Raw genomic sequence first — 23,965 nt, 5'->3', positions numbered from 1 at the left:
AACCGCTGAGCCACCCAGGCTGCCCTGGGATTTACACCCTGACCTGAAGGCAGACGTTCAACCACTGAGCCACCCAGGCATCCCTACACCTGGACTAAACGTACAAAAGTATAAGTTTGGGAAGATTTGACACAGCAACACCATATATTAAAACAAAACTAAACAAAACAAAACAAACTTCATTTGCAATAACCTCCCCATGAGCCAACAGTGCATCTGCTGTCACCCAGAAGGCAACAATGACCTTAGGATATCTTAACAAAAGCAGGATGTATAGCCACAGATTCAGAGCTGTGCTTTGATCTGGTCTGGATGTCCCATTTCTGAAATGTCTGCATTCTCCTCCAGGTCCCATACTTCATGGGGTGCACAGATCAAGTGAAACAGCCAGAATGGTGCTGTGGCTAGAAACCACTCTCTGTAGGGCAAATGCAGTAACTATGAGTAACCAGACTGTGGAAGAGAAAACTCAGCATGAGTCCAGGCACGCTAGCTATCTTCAAATGTCTTAAGAGCTGTCACAAGAAAGAGGCATTGAAATGCCCCCATGTAACTCTGAGGGTAAGCTTCAAGTCAATGAGTAGAAGCTAATGAACTACCTTTGGTTCCAAAGGTAAAGTAACAAGCAGGAATAACTATTGTGATAGTTTTATGTACCAGTTTGGCTGGGCTAAAGCAGTGCCCAATGATTTAATCACAGATTACGGTAAGAGTAACTGTGAAGGTACTTTGTGGATGTGGTTAACATCTACAGTCAGTTGACCTTAAGTAAAGGAGATTAACTTTAATAATGTGGGTGGGCCTCATCCAATTACTGGAAGGCCTTTAGTGCAAAAACCTAGGTTTCCAGAGTGAAAGAAATTTGGCCAAAAGATTACAAGATTAACTCCTGCCTGAGCTTCCAGCCTGCCAGCTTGCTCTATAGATAACAGTTTTGCTAGCATAAATAAGCAAATAAATAAATTGTGTGTGTGTGTCCTTATTCTGTTGGTTCTGTTTCTCTGGAACAGATTGCCAACTGTTCAAGGATAGAATGGTCTACATCAAGTCATACTGAGTTCCTTTCACTGGAGATATTCAGGTGCAGCTGAGGAAATGACTTTAGTTATAATAAGGAGATCATTAAAATATATCTCTGTTAATAAAATTATAAAGCATGGATAGCCCACACTGAGTCTAACTCAATTTATTCATTTTATTGAGGATCCAGTCTGTGTCAAATATTGTGTGAGGGTCTGGGGACATAATGATGAGTAGGTATATACCTACTGTTCTCCTTTGTTGGAATGGACATGAATTTTGTAGCATATGCAACTACTCTAGAACATAAAGGTGATGTCCAACAGATACTTGTTAAATGAGTAACTGAATGAATGTGAAATATATTCTAAGATTGTAGGGAAATATATAGATACATACATTTATATATTATTTTTTTTCTTTTTTTTCATTTATATATTATTTGAGAAGCCTTTCAATTAAAAATATTTTCATAAAAAAAAATAAAAATAAAAAAAAAATAAAAAATAAATAAAAATATTTTCATGTCTTACACTTTAATTTTTTAATAAGGATAGGATTTGATCCTCAAAAAATATATATACCATGTCACGCTTCCTTCCCCAATAAGGCATAAGTCTGAATTACTTTCCTAAACTCTTCTCGCATATTGACCTCTTCCATACTGATCCTCAAAAAAAAACCCCAACTCAATGTTTATTCATTTCACATATTTCAAAGGGCAAACTCTTAAGGCATAGAAACTGCTCCCTCGGAACAGTCTGGAATGTTATGTACTCGGTAGAGGAGCAGTAACAGCCATCTGCGGGACTGTGTGTTCTCCTCGGGCTTCCAGCAATGGGATAGTCCGAGAACTCACCATACTGTTTGTCCAAAAAGAAATGTGAAGGAACTATAGGGGAAGAACTACATAGACTCTGACAACAAGAGCATGATAGTATGAAGACCGAATTCATATCACACTTGTAATTTTTCAAAGTACTTTCAAAGCTTCCTACTTGTATTGCTATATAAATAAATAAGCAAGCAAGCAAGTAAATGTATATGATAAAAAGAGGTATGAACAGGAAAAAGCTGAAGTGTTTTTTTTTTTAAGATTTATCTATTTATTCCTGCGAGACAGAGAGAGAGGCAGAGACACAGGCAGAGGGAGAAGCAGGCTCCATGCAGGGAGCCTGACATGGGACTCGATCCTGGGTCTCCAGGATCACACCCTAGGCCGAAGGCAGTGCTAAACCTGAAGTTTTAACCCCAATTCTTTCAGTAAGTACAGTTGAGTGCTTTTTTATAAAAAAAATGAGATCATATTGACAGGACATAGTATAAAACATTCTTTTGATAACAATGAGAAATTTGAAGTGCCTGGGTGGCACAGGTGGTTAAACATCCAACTCTTGGTTTCAGTTCAGGTTGTGATCTCAGGGTCATGAGATGGAGCTGCACATTGGGCTCCATGCTCAGCGGAGTGTCTCCTGGGGATTCTCTCCCTCTGCCCATCCCACCCATGCTCTTTCTCTAAAATAAATAAATAAATAAATAAATAAATAAATAAATAAATAAATAAATCTTTTTTAAAAAATAAGAAATGTATTCCTTAGCAGAGGATGATTCATCAGTTTTTTACACTTGATTCAATGCTGTAAGACATGAAATACATTATAGGGGAACTTTCTTATATACGCAGGTTGCTGAGAATCTCACAGATAGCTGTCTTGGCTGGCAACACACCCAGGAGTCCCAGGAGGATTTGCTATGCATTGGTTATTTATTGATTATTGGAAATTTCTTATAAAAACAAAACTCATCAGGTTTTACAAGGTTCATATCCTAAAATTCCAATGATCACCTCATTCCCTAAAAGGAGGTGTTCAAAAGAATGTGGAAAAGAATGAGGTGATACAGAATGAAAACATTTAGTAGCAAACCTGCAAGAGTCATAAACTAGGATTCTAGACTTGGCTGTGCCCCAAGAAGCTGGGTGATCTATGTAACAACCTCTCACTCATAGGTATGTACAGAAGCTTTACATATTTGCTTGCTCCATGCTGAAATTACCTTTCAGACTGTTTTGTGTTTATAATGTAACTGCTCTCATTTTTTAATGGGATGGAAGAAATTATAGCCGGTTTTCTGAAACCACATCAATTTTCAAAGGCAGCTGTAGCAACAGAGATGCGTTTGCACTGGAATTTTGGCTTCAAGGACAGTACCACTTTGAAAATTTGGCTGATTTCCCCAAACTCATAAGTTGGAGAAATACCAGGAATAAAAAGGGGAATTACATGGATGATTTACAATTTTCTTCACTCCCTTTCCTTAAAGTTAGTCCTTGTCAGTTGCCAAGAAAACAAGTTGAGAGCAAAATGGAACCAAGCGATGACTGACAAGTAACTACAGGAAACTATTCCAATGAATAAATTAGCCATAAGTTAAAAATAAAGGACACCTGAATTTTAATAATATATTCCAATAGAAAAATGCAGGGACAGAGGTATGTCCTTTTGGCTTTGATAAACATCTTGATTTTGTTTTGTTTTGTTTTCCACATTGTTTCCTCCTTCATTATATTTTCCTTAACAAAAATCTAAGAATTGGTCATTGCCAACCTAAAAGACGCTTACCCACCAACTAACAACTGATTTTGATTTTAATTTCTTCTTTCCTTTTAATTATTTCTTTTTCTTTCCTTTTACTAAACCCTCACCATTTCCTATCTTTGCTTTTCTTCCTGGGCATACAATAAAGGTCAGTATGACTTATAGCTTGCACCAAAGTCTGGTTTTTACACATACACCTGCCATTTGAAAATACCCTTTTGTTCCTGTTGGGATAGAAGAAACAAATGAAAATCAACTCACCTAGGCTGTTCATCTCTTTTTGCTTTTCTATGTTTGCAGGTAAAAGAAAGTCTTAATGCTTGAAAGCCACAGGTAACCATATCATTAACATTTTATGACAGGAAAACAGCTAGTTTTCTAGCCCCATCCAAACCTGTCTCAATGCCAACTTCCTCTCGTTGGCCTAGCCCTTTAAAAGCCAATTTTTTTCTCTAACCCCCAACTAACTATACAAGGAACCACCAATGGGCCTCATCTCTGATAATCCTTCAAATTCAACAACCGCCTAGGAAATGCATGCACACACACACACTCACACACACACATACATGTGTCCAGGAGCTGTGGAATTTCTGTACCCACCTTTAGACACAATCTGTCCCTCTTCTTACCCAAATTTTTAAAGAAAATTTACCATTAAGGTTATATAATTTTAAAGCAAGAATGACCAAGAACTTGAAGAGCTGATTGAGAATTTAAGTAGGTAACAAAACAAAAAACAAAGTAGGTGCTACAGGAGTGTTGTCAGTGCAAATCACATGTGCTTTCATGTGATATACACAGCTGAGGCCATTTCCTATACTTGTGGCTTTGAAACTGGACCTGGAGCCTACATGTTATTGAAGTCACAGATCAACTTGTTTTATCTTCCCAATGAGTTCATTTTAGTCACTATTTGGCTGGGGGTATCACTTTTATTTTCAAACATAGAAGCATTATAGAACAACATTAAGTTTTGCCTAGTTTTTATGTAATTGAGAAAGCATGCAAAATAATTATATGATCATAATGAGATGCTTATATACTCCAAACTGCCTAGATCTTTCTCTTCTTCTTTCAGAAGTCCTTTGAAAATGATGTTCAAGCATCATACTACACCATTCTCAATAAATGGAACGAACTGGCATATAGCTACACATAGAGAAAAACTTCTAAAATACAAGGTTGGGGGATGCCTGGGTGGCTCAGTCAGTTGAGCAACCAATTCCTAGTTTCAACTCAAGTCATGATCTAAGGGTCATGGGATCAAGTCCTGCATCAGGCTTCAGAATCAGCAGGGTGTCTGCTTGAGATTCACTTTCCCTCTTCCCCTCCCCCAAGCTCACACTCCCTCTCTCTCTCTCTCTCTAACATAAATAAACAAATATTTAAAATGCAAAGATTGGTTGTATAACATAAGGAAACTGACCTCCTCAAGATACTTTCGATATTGGTGTTTTCATTTAATATATGTGCAATCTCATGTACATACCCCAGCCATAAAGCACACATATATGTTAAAGCAGTATTTGGTACTTACTAGAAGAGTCATATTTAAAATCAGAATTGTCTCTGTCCCACTAAAAAATAAAATGAAAAAAAAGGTTTTCAAAACTTTTTTATAATTGAGAGAGAGAGAGGAGAAAAGCAAACAGAACAAGGAAACAAATTAAAAAGGGGGAAAATAAATCACTCCTCTCTGTGCCAAGTAAAAATATATCACAAGTTTGTTTGTGTTCAGCCCCCAATTTATAACTCAGCAATCTGAATCTATGAACTTAAGCCTTCACGGATGAGTGCACCAATTGGCTTTTGAATTAGAGGATAGCATTACTCAATTAACTTTGAGACTAGCCCTTTCAAGAAATATATTTAGCGATGGCACAACAATATTTCAATTCTAAAATGAGAATGTCAGCTGTGAAACTAAATTTAAAATTTCAGTGGCTTTTCTCTCAGCTACTCCCGCACTTACTACAAATTTGAATAAGATGAAGCCGGGAAGCATTTAAATAAATATGATGTGCATTCTAGGTTTTATTGCAGGTAGCACTGCTTTAATCACTTGGAGCCTGTCAAATTATAGGCTGACACACACAAGTAAGGAAATCTATGTCCCACATGCCATGTTATTAGCGCTCTACTCTCAGCCAGTGAAAGGAAATGTTTACCCTGCTGGGGCAAGAGAAAATGGAATGGGCTGGGACACTGTGGCTCTGTGGTCTGCAGCATCCCCCACAGTGCTCACCATGCTGAGTCAGCAAGCAAGCTCCCCTGAAGACAGAACTGTAAGGTAAAATTAGACAGAAAAGGAAAGAATCCTCCCAATACAGAAGACCATGTAAATACTGATATATATATAATATATATACACACACACACACACACACACACACACACATCACATGTTCCTTCAGTGCTCCTTAAGAATCAACATATTACTAAATTTTGCCTGTGCTAACAACACTTCTATGGTCAACCTGTCAACCAAAAATTTCTGGTTAGTGTTAAATTCTGTTTTAAACACAGAGGGCTTATCTATTACGTGGCTTAAGAAGCTGTCTACTACATACCAGAAGCACTTTCAAATTTAAGGCTGATGATTTATTGATGACACAAACATATTTCTGGCTGTTTTTTCAAGATATAAGCCACAAGAAGTATTGTTATGATCACTAGTAGTCACACCATAATTGACATTAACCAGACTTTGGATTCAAAAGACAGAGAAAATTGGATACTGCTGAAAATTTGACATTGCTGTTTTCATTTAATATATGTGCAATCTCATGTACATAAATGTACATGTACAGAAAATCTGTGTGTGTGCATGTGTGTGTGTATGTTTGTGCATGTGTACATGCTTAGGGTATGCAAAGTAGCAATATAGAATTTTTGCCTTATAAACTTCCTGAATTTAATGAAAACTAAAATGCCCACTTGAATATAAATGTATCTTTGATTGCATGTTTTCACTAGAAAACTTACAAATCAAAATGAGCATACCTCGAAAAGCTATAATATTATAAGCTAATACTGGAGCATTTACTACGTGCCAGGTGCTTTTCTAAGACATCTGCATCTAATAGGTTATTCAATACTAACAATTCTTTGAGATAGGCACGATTAGATCCTTTTTAAAAAGATTTTATTTATTTATTTATTATTTATTTATTTATTTATTTATGAACATGTGAGCAGGGGGAGAAGCAGAGAGAGAGGGAAAAGTAGACTCTGCACTCAGCATGGAGCCCAAGGGGGGCTCGATCCCACAACCCTGAGATCATGACCTGAGCCAAAATTAAGAGTTAGAGGCTTAACCAACTGGGCCACTCAGGTGCTCCTATATCCTTTCTATAGTTGATGGACTTGAGAAGTTAAGTAACTTGCCAAAGTTCCCACGTTCACACCACTAATAAAGTGTAGAATTGGAAGTCAGACTAATAGTGAAACCCCAGACCTCCTACTCCCAACTCCAGTCTACACTGCTCTCTAATTGCAAATGGACAACATGATCTTTATCCCAATTTCTAATTTGGTAGTGAGTGTGGGGAAAAAGTAGATGGTACATGTAAGACTTGAAGCCTCTGAAGCAGTGCAATCAGAGACACTCCATTTCTACTTTCCAAGATCACAAGCTGGCTCCCTCCAAGAATGCTTCCTCTGCTGGGTGTCTGGAGAGAAACAGATTGTTGAGCCCATGGGAAGATCATGATGATCTGTGGGGAGGCATTTGAGAAAACAAGGAGCTGCAGTGACATCCTAGCAGGTATAACTTCGTACAGACTAAAAAAAAAAAAAAAAAAAAAAGCTACATATAAGGTTGATACAGACTATAAGTGAGATCATAATGCTAAGAGTCTTTCTCTGATTGAATTATTTCACTTAGCATAATACCCTCTAGTTCCAACCATGTCATTGCAAATGGCAAGATTTCATTTTTCCTCACTCATATGTGAAATTTAAGAAACAAAACAGAGGGCCACAGGGGAAGAGAGGAAAAAATAGAATAAGACGAAATCAGAGAGGGAGATAAACCATAAGAGACTCTTAATCAGGGCAGCCTGGGGGGCTCAGCGGTTTAGCACTGCCTTCAGCCCAGGGCCTGATCCTGGAGACTCAGGATCAAGTCCCAAGTCAAGCTCCCTGCATGGAGCCTGCTTCTCCCTCTGCCTGTGTCTCTGCCTCTCTTTCTCTCTCTGTCTCTCTCTCTGACTCTCATGAATAAATAAATAAATAATCTTAAAAAAAAGAGACTCTTAATCATAGAAAACAGACTGAAGGTTGCTGGATGGGAGGGGGTGGGGGGATGAGGTAACTAACTGGGTGATGGGCATTAACGAGGGCACGTGATGTAATGAGTACTAGGTGTTATATAAAACTGATGAATCACTGACCTCTATCTCTGAAACTAACAATACATTATATATTAATTAATTGAATTTAAATTTTAAAAGTTTTTAAAAAGATTGATACAGCCTGTAGGATAGAAAAGTGAATGTGTGGTACAGTTACTGGTAGAGATATCATATATCTATATTAATAAAGAATTAGAATAAACATGAGTTCAATAGTGCTACTATCAGGTTTCAGTGTTGATAAATACGAAGTACTCTCTGGTTCTTTTCACTTAATTATGCGAAAAACTCTCAGAATTGTCTCCCATGCAAAAGTCAAACCAGTACTACCTTTAAATGTGAGGTGTGGTCACCAGGTCTCAGGAAGACAGTCTAATGTCGAAATAGGTAAACACTGTGTATCGATGACAGACAAAAAGCAATTGTTTAAGGCATATATTCTATCATTGTCATTGTCGCCTACATGAAAATAAATACAAATGGTAGAATGTATATAAGGTGGATGGAAAAACCAGTCCAAAGAACATGCATTAAGAATTATAAGACTTTCCAGTTAGAAATTTAGTGAACAAGTCCAACTTCTGTATTTTACATAAAATAAAACCATGGTCAATAGAATCTAGATTGTGCATGCAGGTGTATCTTCAGCTGTGGGTGTGAAGAACTGCCTCTAGAGAGAATTATGGAGTGAGAAGACATAAAATGGGTATGTAGGACCCTGAAAGCCCTGGGCTCTGAGAAGTGGGCCAATGAAGAGCCCTCCATGAAAGCAGCTGGTTAGAGACAATGGAGCCATAGCAAGAAAGCCAAGCAATGTGAAGTCATGAGAGCCTGGGAGGGAAGGAATTTTAGGAAAGAGTAAGTGAGTGGTTGTGCCAAATAGTAAAAAAAAAAGTTCTAAGAAGAGTAGAACTAGGAAACGTTCCTTTAGATTTGTTGGTTATTGATCAGTCATGACCTAGCAAAAGCAGTTTCAGAAACATGACTACAGTGGAAGATTGCCATGTTTTAGGTAATGAATGAAAGGTAAAAACAGTTAAGACAGTAAGGCCAGAGCCCACATTCTATAAGTTTGGAAAAGAGAAAAAGATGGTGCAGTGGTCAAAGAAATGCTTAAGGGGAAACTGTTGGTGGAGAATGAGAGAAATAATTGAAGCAGTAAGAGAAACAATTTGAGAGAAGACTAAAGAAATAGGTAGAGTTCAGGCTGATGAAGCTTGATGAAGAGGATGTATGGAGCTTGCTCTGAGACAGTAAAGATAGGAAATGGGTGGCTATACATACAGCTAGTTAGTTCTCCCCACCAAAGTTTAATTTTTATGCTTAACTTTCCCAACCATATGGAATTGATTTTGGTAAATGATCAAAGTTCTAAAAATTCCCTTCTTTTACTGCCTATGGTAAGGTTTGAATGAATGAGTAATAAACAGGGAGCCCCAGGCCTAGACCCTCCACTCACGAAGGACTCAGACAAGCTATTGTTGGCAGCACAGGCTCCCACACAGTCCCTTCCCTTCTTTCTCCATGCACTGGAACAGCTTCCTCATTCTCCAGATCCTTCCACCAGCTACGGAAATTAGGTTCTCACGCCATCGGAAAACACTGAGGAGATTAATGGGGAGGAGTTCAACTATCTTCAATCTTGTGAAGGCAGTTTTTAAGCCTTGCCAACTATCTTATTTTCTTTGTTTGGTTTCTGCCAGAGGCAAGAGTGAGCAGTAAGAAGAAAGGGTGACGCAGAAGAGAGCACTTTTTAGAAAATTAAAAGAAAAAGAGAGAGAGAGAAAGACTTAGAATAGGGAAGATTTACTGCTGAACTTAAACCAGAGAGCTGGATTAGAAAAGAGAGGTTGGTCACAGAATTAAAAACTACTCATGTGTGTTTATTTAAGATTATGTGGATTACCTATTATATTGGACGACCCAAATGCATTTCCCTCAATACACAGGCTCCTACTAGATATCTGTTTGAGTCTTTTCCTAAACCCAGAGCTCTGTGTGCAAAGTCAATTATGATTCTTTCCTCCAGTAAGAGATCAAGACAATGTGGTCTAAGAAGCCATGTTGCCCTTAGATTTTAGCAACATCTACTTCAGCAGTATTCTTTAATTATAAAGTCTGAGATACATTTTTCAAAATTGGATCAGATACATTTTCACATCTGTAATTTCCCCCTTAATCTTTAAGGTCTTACAAGACTTTTCTTAGGTGAGGAATAAAAAAAAAAAAAAGTCTCTGAATTACTATTGTAAGCCACAATACGATCATTTAAATTCACTCCAGAGACACTGGCAATAGCTATCTTGCTTGAGGTCGTGAATTCTACATTTTCCCCAATCCTAACCCCCAAATTTTAGAAGTGCTGGGTAATAATGCAATTCTGTTTCTTGAAAGGATATACTCATTCAGCAAGGATTTATTAAGCACTCAACACATGCTTGACATTGGGCTGGCTGCTACAAATACCGAGATGAACGAGATACAAAGTTGGTCCCACAGGATCTTGCATAGAGAAAAAAGGAAAACTATATTTTTTCATTTCCACAATCTGATTTCTTTGGAGGTTTATTTTATACACTTCCTCAGAATACCAAGACCTATGATATATCCATTGCTTTGTGTATTGTTGGCAGAGCTGCTTCATCATCAATAAGCAAAAAAGTACATAAACCTGGTTATGCAAAGTAAAAGTTCTAGATAAAGAGAAAGAGACTTCACCTAAAAGAGCAACACATGAGACTATGAGAAATGCCAACCATCATCCTGTCTAATCCCAGGAGGCAGTATCAAAGACACACACACACACACACACACACACACACACACACACAGAGTACGAAGACTATAACAAAAAACTTACCTGACTTGCCCACACCTGCTCTCCCAAATATTGCCAGTTTGACCTCTGCACTTTTAGCCATGCTGGGTGTCCGTAAATAATTCACTGTCGTTCAAACTAAAAAGCTGAGAAAATCTTTTTGCTTCCAGCCTTAGGATTCACCATATCATTGTAAATCTGCAATCCCTGAACAAAAGAGATTTGGAGACTCATAAGTGACTGAAGAAAGGAATTAGTGTTTAGTAAGCACCTTATACATGCCAGCCACCATTCCCTTGATCAACATTTTCCATTTTGATCTCCATCGCAATCCTGTGAAAGGGTGATAGTCCTTTACTACAAACCAGTCAACTAATAAGTGACAGACTCATGACCTGAACTCAGTTCTCTTTGGTTCTAAAACATATGCATTTTCATACAAAATAGCATTATTTAAGTCGCGTTTTTATGAAGGCACTGTTTTTTGGTCACTAACTGATAACAAGTACTTGAAGTATGTGAATACTTGTATTTATCATGCGTCATTAAATACCCAATACACAACTCGTATGACGGGGAGAGTCACATTTGGAATTCTTTCTATTCCATAGGGCTGAATAATATATTTTCATCTTAATCTATCCTACTGTAATGATTGGATTTGTACTTCAAGGTCAAATTTGGGCTCAGTTCACACTAGATCACATGATTGGGTCATGTGACAGGTATACATGTTCCAGGAATTGATATATACTATCTAGTTTATATTTTTATATTTTTCTGGGCACAATGCCCCTGGTACACATATTTGATTCCTTTTCTATAACAACTTTAACACTGAACATTGTCCAATACTTAGGAAATGACATTACATACAATGTAAGCACATTATATAGAGGTGAGTGTTGTAGGAATGACACCTAGGTTCTTAGTACCACGAATATGTGAAGTTGGAAAGAGCCTTGGGCTCAACCGAAGGAATCCTCCAGCCATCAGACAACTGTCTCGCGTCTGATTTACCACTTGCGGGAACTTGGGGTCAGTGCTGGTGAGTAGACATCAAGTCAAATTTTTGTTTACATTCATTCAGAAGCCTTCACGTAGCCTAGCAGCTATTAGGACCCTCTGTCCCATCCTAGGTTACTACTTCCTAGGAAAAGGAGACCTGGACCTTCCCTTGTTCTTTATGAGCTGTATGGTCTTGTTTTTGACTCTTGCCTGCTCTCTCTCTTTTTATTTTATAATAAATTTATTTTTTATTGGTGTTCACTTTGCCATCATACAGAATAACACCCAGTGCTCATCCCGTCAAGTGCCCCCCTCAGTGCCCGTCACCCATTCACCCCCAGCCCCCGCCCTCCTCCCCTTCCACCACCCTAGTTCGTTTCCCAGAATTTGGAATCTTCATGTTCTGTCTCCCTTTCTGATATTTCCTACCCATTTCTTCTCCCTTCCCTTCTATTCCCTTTCACTATTATTTATATTCCCCGAATGAATGAGACCATATAATGTTTGTCCTCCTCCGATTGACTTATTTCACTCACCCACCAGTTCCATCCACGTTGAAGCAAATGGTGGGTATTTGTCGTTTCTAATGGCTGAGCAATATTCCATTGCCTGCTCTCTTTACCACACGCAGCCCTCTTTGCTGGTACTTGTCATGTGATCACCAAAAACATGGCATCCACTGCGTTCACTAGTTGAGATATGACCTGACAAACTAACCTATCAAAATTCATCACGATTCTCTCTATTCTTGGCACCGTGGCTGCACAGCCACTCACAGCAAGACTCACATCTCTCACAGGAACTGGAGACTCCCTCGTTCTGAACTTCAGCAATCAGGGTTTTAAGCCTAAATATAAGACTTCACTCTCATCATGTTAAACTTAATCACATCAGTGATTCATTCATTTCATCCTCTCTTCCTTTTTTTTTTTTTTTCAGACTGCAAAGATATTTTTGCAACACAAATCTGTTATCTAACGTGTAAACGGCTCCTGCCAGGGTTTTGTCATCTACAACTTTTCAAAAGAGTTTCTCAAAAGAAAGGATAAGGTAAAAATCCTCCTGCGAAAAGTACTCTACAAAGACATTAATGCGTAATTGTTTTCTTCCTGATGTATCTTAGCCATGGACTTGGACCTAACTAACTTTGAACTTGCTGATTCCCAAAGGACCAGAGCTTCCTCTGAAGGATAAAGAGGTCAATATCTAAATTAGCTATTGTTTATCTCACCCCCAGTAACAAAAAAAATTTCTCTGTAATCGCTAATAGTATGAAAACCAGAAGCTTTAACATCTGCAATTTGTCCAGGCCCCTACTTTTGGCTCAAGATAAAAGAATTTCCTTATTTGTCATTTTAATGTATTCATTAAGGAAAGACCCTATGCTTAAACCTCAGAGTCTCATCACAGAAGCATCACAAAAGCAGAATATATTGAGATACATAACTATATAAATTCTAAATGAGAATGGCAAGCATTTCTTTGAAACATAGACCATGGGAGGGTCTGAAGCTTGTATAAACAACAATTTGTTATTTCATGCAAAATCGCTCATTCCCATGCACATAAAACCTAAGTAATTATCTATCTGATTTATAGTCATGAAAGTAGCCATCAAATGTGATTTGTAAAAAAACATTTGCTAAGTCAAGTATTTCATTAACTCCCAAATGGCCTCAGCAGTACAGGAATTTCACATAAGAGAGAGAAATTGTGTAGGTTAATTTTTTCACTTATAAAGATACAGCTGCTTATTGTCAAGCTTATGTTTAGAAAAATCACTTAAAGGAAGACACAAGCTGACATGTACCTTTCAACAGCTTGTTTTTCACATAAAAATGTGAGGTTACATTTGACAAAGATATAAAACAAAGATAAATGTGCAAATTGTTGCAACAAGTGACCTTTTGCCAATTCCTGATGTTCAAAATAGTTTATGATCCAAGATCTTCCATAACGTGGGCCTAAAAACATTTGTTTTAATTATTGTATAGTAATATCCTGGCTGGGTCTAGGAGCTGCCATCGACTTACTATGTGGATGGTGCTTTCCTAAGACAAAAACTTCTGAGTTTCTATCGCTCCTAAAACTAAAATCACATGTAAATATTTAAGAGATTTAAAGCATAGTGATTGCCCCCCTCAACACATAAAAGAATTAAAAGAAAGCTTAGAAAGAAGAAGAAGAAAAAAGAAGCTAGCCTCCAAATCTTAAGTCATTATTAATACATTCATTGATCATTCCACAATCATGCTAACCACAGACAAACAAAAGTGGCTACCTTCCAGGAGCTTACAATCTGTTAGACCTGTGACATTTCGGTCACCAATAACCTGATTTTTTTTTTTTTTTACATTTATTGAAAGAAAGGATTCATTCATCATTCCCAAGACTATATTTATCAAAATTTCTGCTTTCCACTTCCTCTCTGGTGGGTGGGTGGTGGGGGGGTAGCAAGCAAGCATCTTTATAAGATAACAGTTTTTCTAACTTCTGTATTTGTCATCAAATAAAGCGCAGCTGTTTAGGCAAGCAAAGCGTCTAGCCTGGTGGTGGGAATGAGATCCTCTTCTCCAGCTCTGAGATCAAGTTCTCCTCCTCTCCCTTCCTCAGTTCTCCCTCCTCTTGCCACGCAGCCCCCGCCGCGACCAGGGTAGTCGTGCAACGAACGCCCTGCGGGGACAGCTTTGCTCCAAAAGCAACAGGTCTCGCAGAGTGATCACCGAGCCCGTCGCGGACGGCGGGCCACCCGCTCTCCACCTGGAGCGCCCTGCCCTGCAGCCTGAGTCAAGAGGGCATTGGCTCCGCCTGGCCGGGAGGGCGCTGGCAGGCTCGGGGCGCCGGCGCTCACAGCTGCCTCGCTCTCCGCGAGCCCCAGGCCAGGACGGCCGACCGCAGGCCAAGCGCTCGGGGGAAGGGGGGTCGTCCCGAAAGAGCCACCTGGGCGCGTGCGTGACACTCACCTGTTCACACTCTGCAGGCCCGGGAGAGCCGCGGTCCCCCGCAAGTTGGGAATCGGCCCCCCGGGACCGCGAAGCAGCGCGGCCGCGGCCGGCGTTCCCCAGGCTCGGGGCCGCGGGGGCGCGCGGGAGCCGCCGCTGCAGCTGCGAGCGCCGACGGGGCGGCGGGGTCCGGGCGCGGGCGCGGGCGCGGGCGCGGGCGCTCGCCGGGACTGGCGGCCGGGGGACTGCGGCAGGACGCGAGCTCAGCCCGGCCGGGCCGCCGAGATGCTGCAGTGCGGCGCGGCGGCGCCCCCTGCTGGGGCCGGGGCGCGATCCTCCCGCGACACCGGCCCCCGCGCGCTGCAGCCCCGCCGCCTGGGGCGCCTTCCCCGCTCCGCCCGGCCGCCGGGTCCCCCCCACGAGGACCTCTCTCCTCGCTTGAAACTCTTGGCGTGAAAGCCTCGCTCTCTCCGAAAGCCTCCATTCCTTACTTCCGACGATGCTTACTAAGACATCCCCTTGGGGCACCTTTGAGTTCTCCCCGTGCTACCCAACAGGAAATTGAAAGGAGATAAATAACTTGTCCAAGGCTAGTAAATGGTTGCAATGAAATCCAGGCCGGATTGGAAGCTGAGAGATGCTAGGAGCGATCTAAAGTACTGAATGTAATGGAAATTTATAGTTATTGTCATTTATAGTTATATATAGTTATAGTGACTAATACAGTTAACATTATAATACTATATATAGTTATACAATACTATATGGCGTAAATAACTAATATAGTTATTTATAGTTATACATATCTGACAAAGCTCCAAAAGCTTCACCATCTCCTTTCCATGATGGGCCTTTCTAATGTTTGAATAGGAGTCACACTCCACCATCCTCAGAACCTAACGAAGATGATTATTAATATTGGTGCTGCACTAGACCTGCTCTCATCCCTCGTCTCGTTTGAGAGTGACACCCTCCCTTGAGCACTAGTATTATAATTATTAGCCTTTCACAGATGAGGAGGTGAGTTTCGGAGAGGTTAAATGATTTCCCAAAGACTATGAAACTTCGGATCAAAGGAGCAGGAAACACAAGGCTATTATTTCATGCCTTCAGATTTGGGGTGTTCTTACCAGGATACTAGGTGGCCTCCAGAAAACCATTGCAATATAGAGCAGACAGGGAGCTAGCACTCAGGGAACATCTGCAGTTCCCTGATGGGAGAGATGTAACCAGGAAGGCAGTTTCCAGGGCCAGTGCTGACCTGGGAAGCCACTGTTCTCAGAGTCAAGGGCCAGACTGAATGGAGATGCTGCATGGTGGCACAGGTAGGAATTGCCTAGCTGTTCAGGTGTCATCCTCCCAATCCTTTGAGAATGCACCAATGTTTTATCTTCAATGACTTTCGTGACTACGAATCTGTTTCCTCTCCACAACCCACACCTGGATAGGATGAGCCAGTTTTGTGTCCTGTAGCCTGTTAGCTGTCCTCATGTGTGCATTGTGCTCCTTTTTATTTGCCTGCTCCATTAAACCTGAACTTCCTGAATGTTGGGATCTAGTGTAGGTATCTCTGTATTTCCAGCCTCTACCATTGCGCCTGGTGCATAATGAATATTCAAGAGACAAGATGTTGAGTGAATGAAAGGAAAGAACCAGTTGTGAGAGGATAGGCTTGATTTTTCTTACATACAGAATTCAGAATGGAATAGCCAGTAAGGAGTTGAATGCCTAATGGGTCTGAAGTTTGGGAAAGAGGCCTGAGACAGAGATTTCATCATCTGGGCATACAGGAAGTCTTTGAAGTCTGGGATGTGGAAAGAATTGTCTAGGTAGATGATATAGAATTTTAAGAGATTCAATTACACAGAATCTTATGGCATTTGTGTTCAGATATAACATGTTACCTTCTTCCTCTATCAAGTTCTGTATTTCTGAATATTTATATTTATTTCTACCAACTTAAGTTGAAATGAACCCTCAGCCCCTCTTATCTAATTGGAGTTATTTAAAAGTCCCCAAACCAGGCCTTTCTTGAAGCAGTTCTTTGGGATCGTGTCTATGGACACTTTCCCTCCATATTCCCCCTCAGTCAATATGGGCCAGTACTCCTCTGTCAACTAAGGAAGTTTTTGCAGCCATGTTTCCAGTTCTTGATGTACCACACCAAGAGAAATTAAGGATTAAACACTTTAATCCATTGTGTTATATCTTCAGCACATATCCTATATTCAACGGGAGTGTTTCCTTTGTCTCAAAAGCAGCAAAATGGAGCCACTCCCAATGAAGATGCCTGCTTCAGGGATCAGTAAGAAAGACAGAAGACATTTTGCATTTAATGCTCCTCAATATTTGCCTTACTGGGCAGAAATTCCCCTGGGGAAAGATCTTATCATACTTAAATCCCTTAGACTGGCTGCAGGCTTAAGCTAAAACATCTAACATAAAACTAGTAAGTTGTCAGTATAACCCCCAAACACACAAAAAACTGGAATTGTGTGTGTGTTGTGTAGGTGCTAATCATGCTCATTGCAGATTAATTAAGTAGTAGAAAAAATACAAAGAAATAGAAAGTCACCCCCAAAGTCACACTATCCAGAAATAACTGCTGTTTCCTCAAGAGGGCCATCATTGTTACCATAATAGAACAGAGATGAATGAATATATGTGTTAAATGTCATTACAGCCATGCCAAATGCTATTATGCTATTTTAACAAAAAAAAAAAATGCCATTTTAATTTAAAAGTACACTTAATAAAGCAGAAGATAAAGAAATTAAAGTGAACCTTAAAAGATGGCTGAACTTTAGATGTTTCCTCACCTCACAAGATATTTTATCTTAGGGATTCTTCTGAGGTTAAAATTACTACACCAAATGAGATCTGAATTCATTGTTTAACCATATATTCATTTCTACTTTTATTTATATGGTTGATTTTTTAAAAAGATTTTATTTATTTATTCATGAGAGACACAGAGACAGAGGCAGAAACACAGGCAAAGGGAGGAGCAGGCTCCATGCAGGGGGCCTGATGTAGGACTTGATCCCAGGACCCAGGATCATGACCTGAGTGGAAGGCAGAGGCTCAACCACTGAGCCATCCTGGTGCCATGTAATATAAACTTATATAGTTTATATTTAACCATTTATTTGTTTTAGTCAGTATCATTACTGTTTAAAAAGGAGGAAATTAAACATAAATTTAAAAAAATTAAAAGGAGAAAATTAACTCTCCTATTGTCTCTCCTATTGTCTCTCAATAAAATAAAATTAACTCTCCTATTGTCTCTCAATTCCCCTTCCTTCTTCCTATATTTTTACTTCTGTATTATTTTTTTATTTTCAAGATTTATAATATTTACCCTTATCCTGCAATTCTAATTCCCAGAGTGATCTCAACTTAGTTCTATATTTAAATGGGATAAACTTATTTAATTATTTTACCAGTTTTTCTACTACATACTTTTTATTTTGATTAATCCCTTCATTTCTTCATTAAGTAATATTTTTAAGAAGGTCTTATAGATGCTGTAGCATGTAATTGAGCATAGCCATCTCTTCCTTTCCTTGTTTTCAACTTATTCTGTAATTACCCTGCATTTGTTTACCATGATCTTTTCCTCTTTTTCTTCCTGTGCAAAGTACTTTTATATTTATTGTATGTTTGTTTTTTTAAATCAAATATCATATTGTCTGCGATACATAATAAATGAATTCTAATTCTGTACCTACCTTACCTGAGACCTGTTTTTTTCTCTATGGAGCAATGGTTTGAGTACTGAGCATTCCATTTCATCCCCCATCCTAAGATGACAACATCAAGCTAAGAGGAGAGGTCTGAGTTTCTGTGCAGCCTCTGTCAAAGGCTACACGCTCTGCTTTATTAAAGACCCCGTACCAAGATTTAGTGCAGGCAGTCAGGATCCGATATCATTCCAAAGAAAAGATTCCCTCAGGCTTGAAATGGCTTAGCCTATTCATTCTTAGAGCCCCTTACTCTCTCCCCTAAGCCATTTCAATGATAAGTGCTCACTCTGTCCCCTCCTCTTGTCAGAAAAGAAAGGATAGTTGTTTAGTTCATTTCACTCCAAATTTAGAGGTGTTCATTCTTGGTGAAAATGATTACCCAGGATTTGATGACTGACCATTACTGCTTCTGGAGAAAGGGCAGTCTATACCATGATCTTTTATTTTTTTAGAGAATTCATTTCAAAGTTTTATGGCAGGAAATCACAACCCTCTCCTTGTTTTGTTGCTGCTAATTATTTTTTACTTAAGGGGGTATTTTATAATTGTTATTGTTTATTTAGCAAGATGTTAGTCAAGGGCAAGTCTGATTGTGGCCACAACTAGACTTTCCCTCTGATTGAGAACTCTAAAAGCTAACCAAAATGTACAAAATAGCTATTTAGAAGCATTGAAAGACAATGAAGGCTGAGTACCAATCCTGGACAGAGGGAATACACGGGTCTAGCCCCACATTCATCCAAGCTTTCTCCTTGAGGGCATTGGAAGGGCCCTCATGAAAGCAGAATCCAGACCACAGTGAGATCAGAGTTTATGGCTGCTAATGTAGCTGGATTCAAGGTAAAGTGCCACAGAGGATAGCCCATAGAGAGAGAATTCCAGATATTTGCACAGAAATACCTTGGCCATTTCCTGGGCTGTGCATTGTTTGGTGAGTCTCTTGGAGACCTAGTATAAAAGCAGATGCCTGGGGTCTGAAAGTCCTTGGAAGACACTGAAGTTGAGACTAATCAGAGTTTAGAGTCTTTTCTGAACATCCTAGATTTTCAACTGAGGACTCAGAAAGATTATAGGACCACACTTGGGAATAAGGGCAATAATCTAAGGGTAACAGCAAATCTGACCCTCCCCTGAACCGAGATTAAAATGAAGTCTTGACATGGACAAGCTAACATACAAATAAATGGACTGCCTGCCATAACAAAACTCAACACTGTTAAGAAAGATAATATAATCCAGAGCCTCTATAACTATCATCTATAATGTCAAATGCTCTGTATTAGTCTGCTGGGGCTGCCATAACAAAATACCACAGACTGCATAACTTAAACAACAGAAATTTATTTCTCACAGTTCTGGAAGCTGGGAAATCCAAGATCAAGATTCTGGCAAAATAGATTTCATCCTAAGGTCTTTTCTTTTTGGCTTGTAGGCAGCTGTCATTTTACTGTGTGCTCACATGACCTCCTGTTTGCACCTGCAGAAACATATTAAGAGCTCTCTGGTATCTCTTCTTATGAAGACACTAATCCTATCAGATTAGGGCCCCATCCTTATGACCTCATTTAACTTTCATTACTTCTATAAGGGCCCTATTTCCAGATACAATCACATTAAAGGTTATGGGTTCAACATATTAACTGTGGAGGGACAGAAACATTCAGCCCATAACATCTACAATAACAATTACTAGATTAGATATGCAAGAAAAAATTACCAATAATAAAGAGCTAAAAGTCAATAGTAATACAACACTGGACCATCTAAAGTGAATAGACAAGAAGTTTATCATTTCTAAAATTCTGCACTAAAACCAATAGAGGGAATTATGGATAAAAGATGAAAACATAAAGTATTTTCATTCATTTGTGTATTTCAACAAAACAATAGAAACTATAAAAATGATTTTAAAAAACCTATATTATACAATATAATACCTGAAATTAAGAACTCATTCAATGGGCTAAAGGTAAATGGAAAAATCAGAAGACAGGATTACTGAATTCAAAGATATGTCATTAGAAAACATTTAAAATGAACCACAGAGAGAAAAATAAATGGAAAGACCATACAGACCATAACAGAATAGGTCTAACACACATGTAATCAGAACTCTAGAAAAAGAGGAAAGAATGAGATACAAACAATTGCTGAAGAAATAATGCCTGAAAATTTTGCAAATCTGATAAAAAACAGTAATCTTCCAATTCAGGTCTTCATGAACCTTACTCAAAATAAAAAGAAAACTATACCTAACCATACCACAGCAACTTACTGAAAAACCAGGTTGCAGAGAGAACATTATGAACAGCCAGGAAGACAAAAAAAGACATTGCTTTAAAGGAAAAAAAGGAGGGTGCCTGGGTGGCTTAGTCAGTTAAGCATCTACCTTCAGTTCAGGTCATGATCTCAGGGTCCTGGGACTGAGCCCCTCATTGGGCTCCCTGCTCAGTGGAGAGTTTGTCCACCTTTTGCTCCTTGCCTCCCCTCCCCTGTCCATTTGGGCTCTCGCTGTCTGTAATAAATAGATAAAATCATTTCAAAAAATAAAGGAAAAAAACAAGAATGAGCAGTAACCTCAGCATAAACTAACAGACATGAGACAATGAAATGGCATCCTTAAGGTGCCAAACTAGAATCCTATATTTACTGAAATAAATCATTCTCAAACACAATTTAAAAGAGTTCATTGCCAGCAAAACAATGGGGAAAAAAAGATTCCAGATGGAAGCATAAAAATTAAGTAGTAATCAGTAACTTCAAATAGGGTAAGCATATAGGTTTAAAAAAAAGTGAATATTGGCCTATAAAAGCTACAAGCATTAAGATTTCTTGTGGGAGGTATTCTTGGGTGACACAGCAATTTAGCTCCTGCCTTTTGCCCAGGGTGTGATCCTGGAATCCCGGGATGGAGTCCCACATCAGACTCCCTGCATGGAGCCTGCTTCTCCCTTTGCCTGTGTCTCTCCCTCTCTCTCTGTATCTCTCATGAACAAATACATAAAATCTTTAAAAAAAAAAAAAGATTTATTGTGGGGATAAAATAATATCTAGGAGAAAAATATATGACAATAGCAAACAGATGGGAGAGTAAAAATGAAGTTAGGCTGTTATAAAGTTCTTCCGTAGTTTGAGATGTGGCAGAATTACTAATTTAAGATAGACTACTAATTTAAGAATGCATTTTGCAGTTCCTGGGAAAACACTAAAAGATTCCGAAAGTATAGTGATAGGATAAAAGGAAATTAAAATACTTAATTAATAGTAAATAAGGCAGGAAAAAAGGAATAAATGAACAAATAGATGGTACAAACTGACAGCAAATGATTAGTCGTAGTCTTAAATCCAGCTATCTCCATAATTATATTAAATGTAAATGTATTACATACTCTAATCAAATGACAAAATTTGTCAGATTAAATTAAAATGATGAGACTATATCGTTTTTACAAAACACACACACACACACACACACACACACACACACCTAAAGACATAGGTGGACTGAGAGTTAAAAAAAAAAAAAGGAAAATGTGTGCCATGTAAACACTAATCAGAGGTAAAGGGCAATTTTGCAATTGAGCTTCTTTCTATACCATTACTTACATGAATGTCAACCAGTCCATGTTCTTAATCATTATGCTTTACCACTTTGAGAATACTACTGGGCTCATCTCTCTGGGTAAGATTTCCCTGCTTTGGCCAAGATGGATTCCCTCCATTCTTTTTTACCACTCTTGGTTCTCCAGATGGTGCTATTCTGAGCTTGATGACAAATATTTGGAATGGACATGTTTAGAGGCATATAAGTTATGGGTAATGTTCTCTATCTCTTTTGTATAGGATTCTTACCCTGAATCCCCTTCCCTGCCATGGTGGACCGGGATGTTGTAACCTAATAAAAGGAAAGAGAACAGACAGTGAATGCCCATATGAGGCTACAAAAACAAGCTTCTAATTTAGCAGATTTTTGAACCATAACCCCTGAACTAAATTTAGCTTTCAGGAGTCCATTTCTGTTAACTATTTTTCCAGATCACTGGAGATTAAATTGTCTAGCAGAATTGAAATTCTTATTGAATTCTTATTGCCTTTGCCTTTACTGATATCTGGCTGGGCAGTAATGCAAGAGAAAAAGAGAGAAAAAGAAAGGTTGCAGAGGGCGAGGGGATAAGTGGCGGGAGACTATCTGTTCATTGTGAATGCAATTTAATCACCACTACATTTATATAAGCTGGACTCAAAGAATTTGATACATTCACATGGAATAGTAAAAGATTTTACTGGAAGTTAATACTGCTTAGATGATATCAGATGATCTTTACTTCATAAACTAGCAGGAAATTAGAAACATATTCATGGAGTTCTGACAATTTGTAGGAACTAAACTGACATATTAATAATAAAAATCAGCCTACCACAGACTTAATATGAAAAGTTAAATTTATTTACATAGGAAAGTCCACGTAGTTTTTCACTCTCTAACTTCGCCTTGATGATACATGAAAAAAATTCTGAACTGGAACAATTTTTGAAACCTCACAAACTAGGATGGAATAATCAGACATATGATCTGTGATTAAAAATAATGTTAAAAAACCCATACACACTAGGGGCATTTTCCTAGCTTCTCTATCTCCTAGACAGAGTTGAAAGAAGACACTATTCTTAAATGAAATAATAATGTTATGAATCCAGTTGATAAGATGGTTGTGGACTGGAATGAGAAAACAGTGAAATAGGAAAATAGGTGAATAGGGGTTGAAGGCCTAAGAATATTTCCCTAGCTACTAAAAATTCTGAAGTTTAACAGTCATCAACTGATTCAGATGAGGAGCTAACTCAAGAGAACACTGTAGAAGATGAAAAATAGTACAATGTTTTCCATCATTTCTCCATGGCTTTTCCCACAGTTCCAGCACTGAGATGGAATTCAACTCATTTTTGTAATTGCTGAATAAAATAAATGGAATAAAAGAAAGTAGATGTTTAGTCTGCAAATAATCAAACATAAAATAAATATATAGTCATTTCTGGTTTAATATTTCATCTGGGTTTTCATTTCCTGGCTAAGTAGCTCTAAAATTCTAACTAAAACATGTAACATAAGGATTAATAAACATGAAAACTTACACCAAGAGCAAACCCTAAAGCAACGCTATTGAATATCATTTACATATTTAACTACCTAAAGAATACATTTTAAAATAAGAAATATTGTCTATCATCTTTTTTAAATGCCATAAATCTATATATATACTGATATAGAGATATTTCCACCAAAAAAACAAGGTGCAATATATAAAATACAATAACATTTACATAAATAAAGTCAATCAATATAATTTCTATATGGACACACACACATATACACAAGACTTTATAGCAAATGTGTGAAGGCTATAAGGCCAACAGGTGAAAGCAATTAGTTACCTCTGGGAGGTATCTGGGGTTGATGTGGATAGGTAAAGGCCGT

At 38.5% G+C, this 23,965-nt stretch overlaps 1 protein-coding gene across 5 annotated transcripts in view; it reads right to left on the bottom strand.

The window, feature by feature from the left end:
* Positions 1-14,922, bottom strand: part of RERG (RAS like estrogen regulated growth inhibitor) — a 113,454-nt gene extending 98,532 nt beyond the window's left edge. The window contains exons 1-3 of one of the 5 annotated variants that reach the window (XM_049102587.1): positions 12,342-12,577; positions 10,836-11,000; positions 5,158-5,197 (exon numbers count right to left, since the gene is read on the bottom strand). In XM_049102587.1, the coding sequence (XP_048958544.1) occupies positions 5,158-5,169 (12 nt within the window). In that variant the 5' untranslated portion in view covers positions 5,170-5,197; positions 10,836-11,000; positions 12,342-12,577. Of the gene's footprint in view, positions 1-5,157; positions 5,198-10,835; positions 11,001-12,337; positions 12,578-14,347; positions 14,537-14,764 lie in introns of those variants that run through there. The other 4 variants (XM_025455196.3, XM_025455197.3, XM_025455198.3 and 1 more) reach the window with 4 other exon arrangements.
* Positions 14,923-23,965: the final 9,043 nt, after the last annotated feature.

This window comes from Canis lupus, chromosome 27 (genome assembly GCF_003254725.2).
Source record: "Canis lupus dingo isolate Sandy chromosome 27, ASM325472v2, whole genome shotgun sequence".
In the NCBI taxonomy this organism is placed as follows: domain Eukaryota; kingdom Metazoa; phylum Chordata; class Mammalia; order Carnivora; family Canidae; genus Canis; species Canis lupus.
The sequence above is the reverse complement of the archived record's forward strand: the minus strand, read 5'-3'. Positions and strand labels throughout refer to the sequence as shown.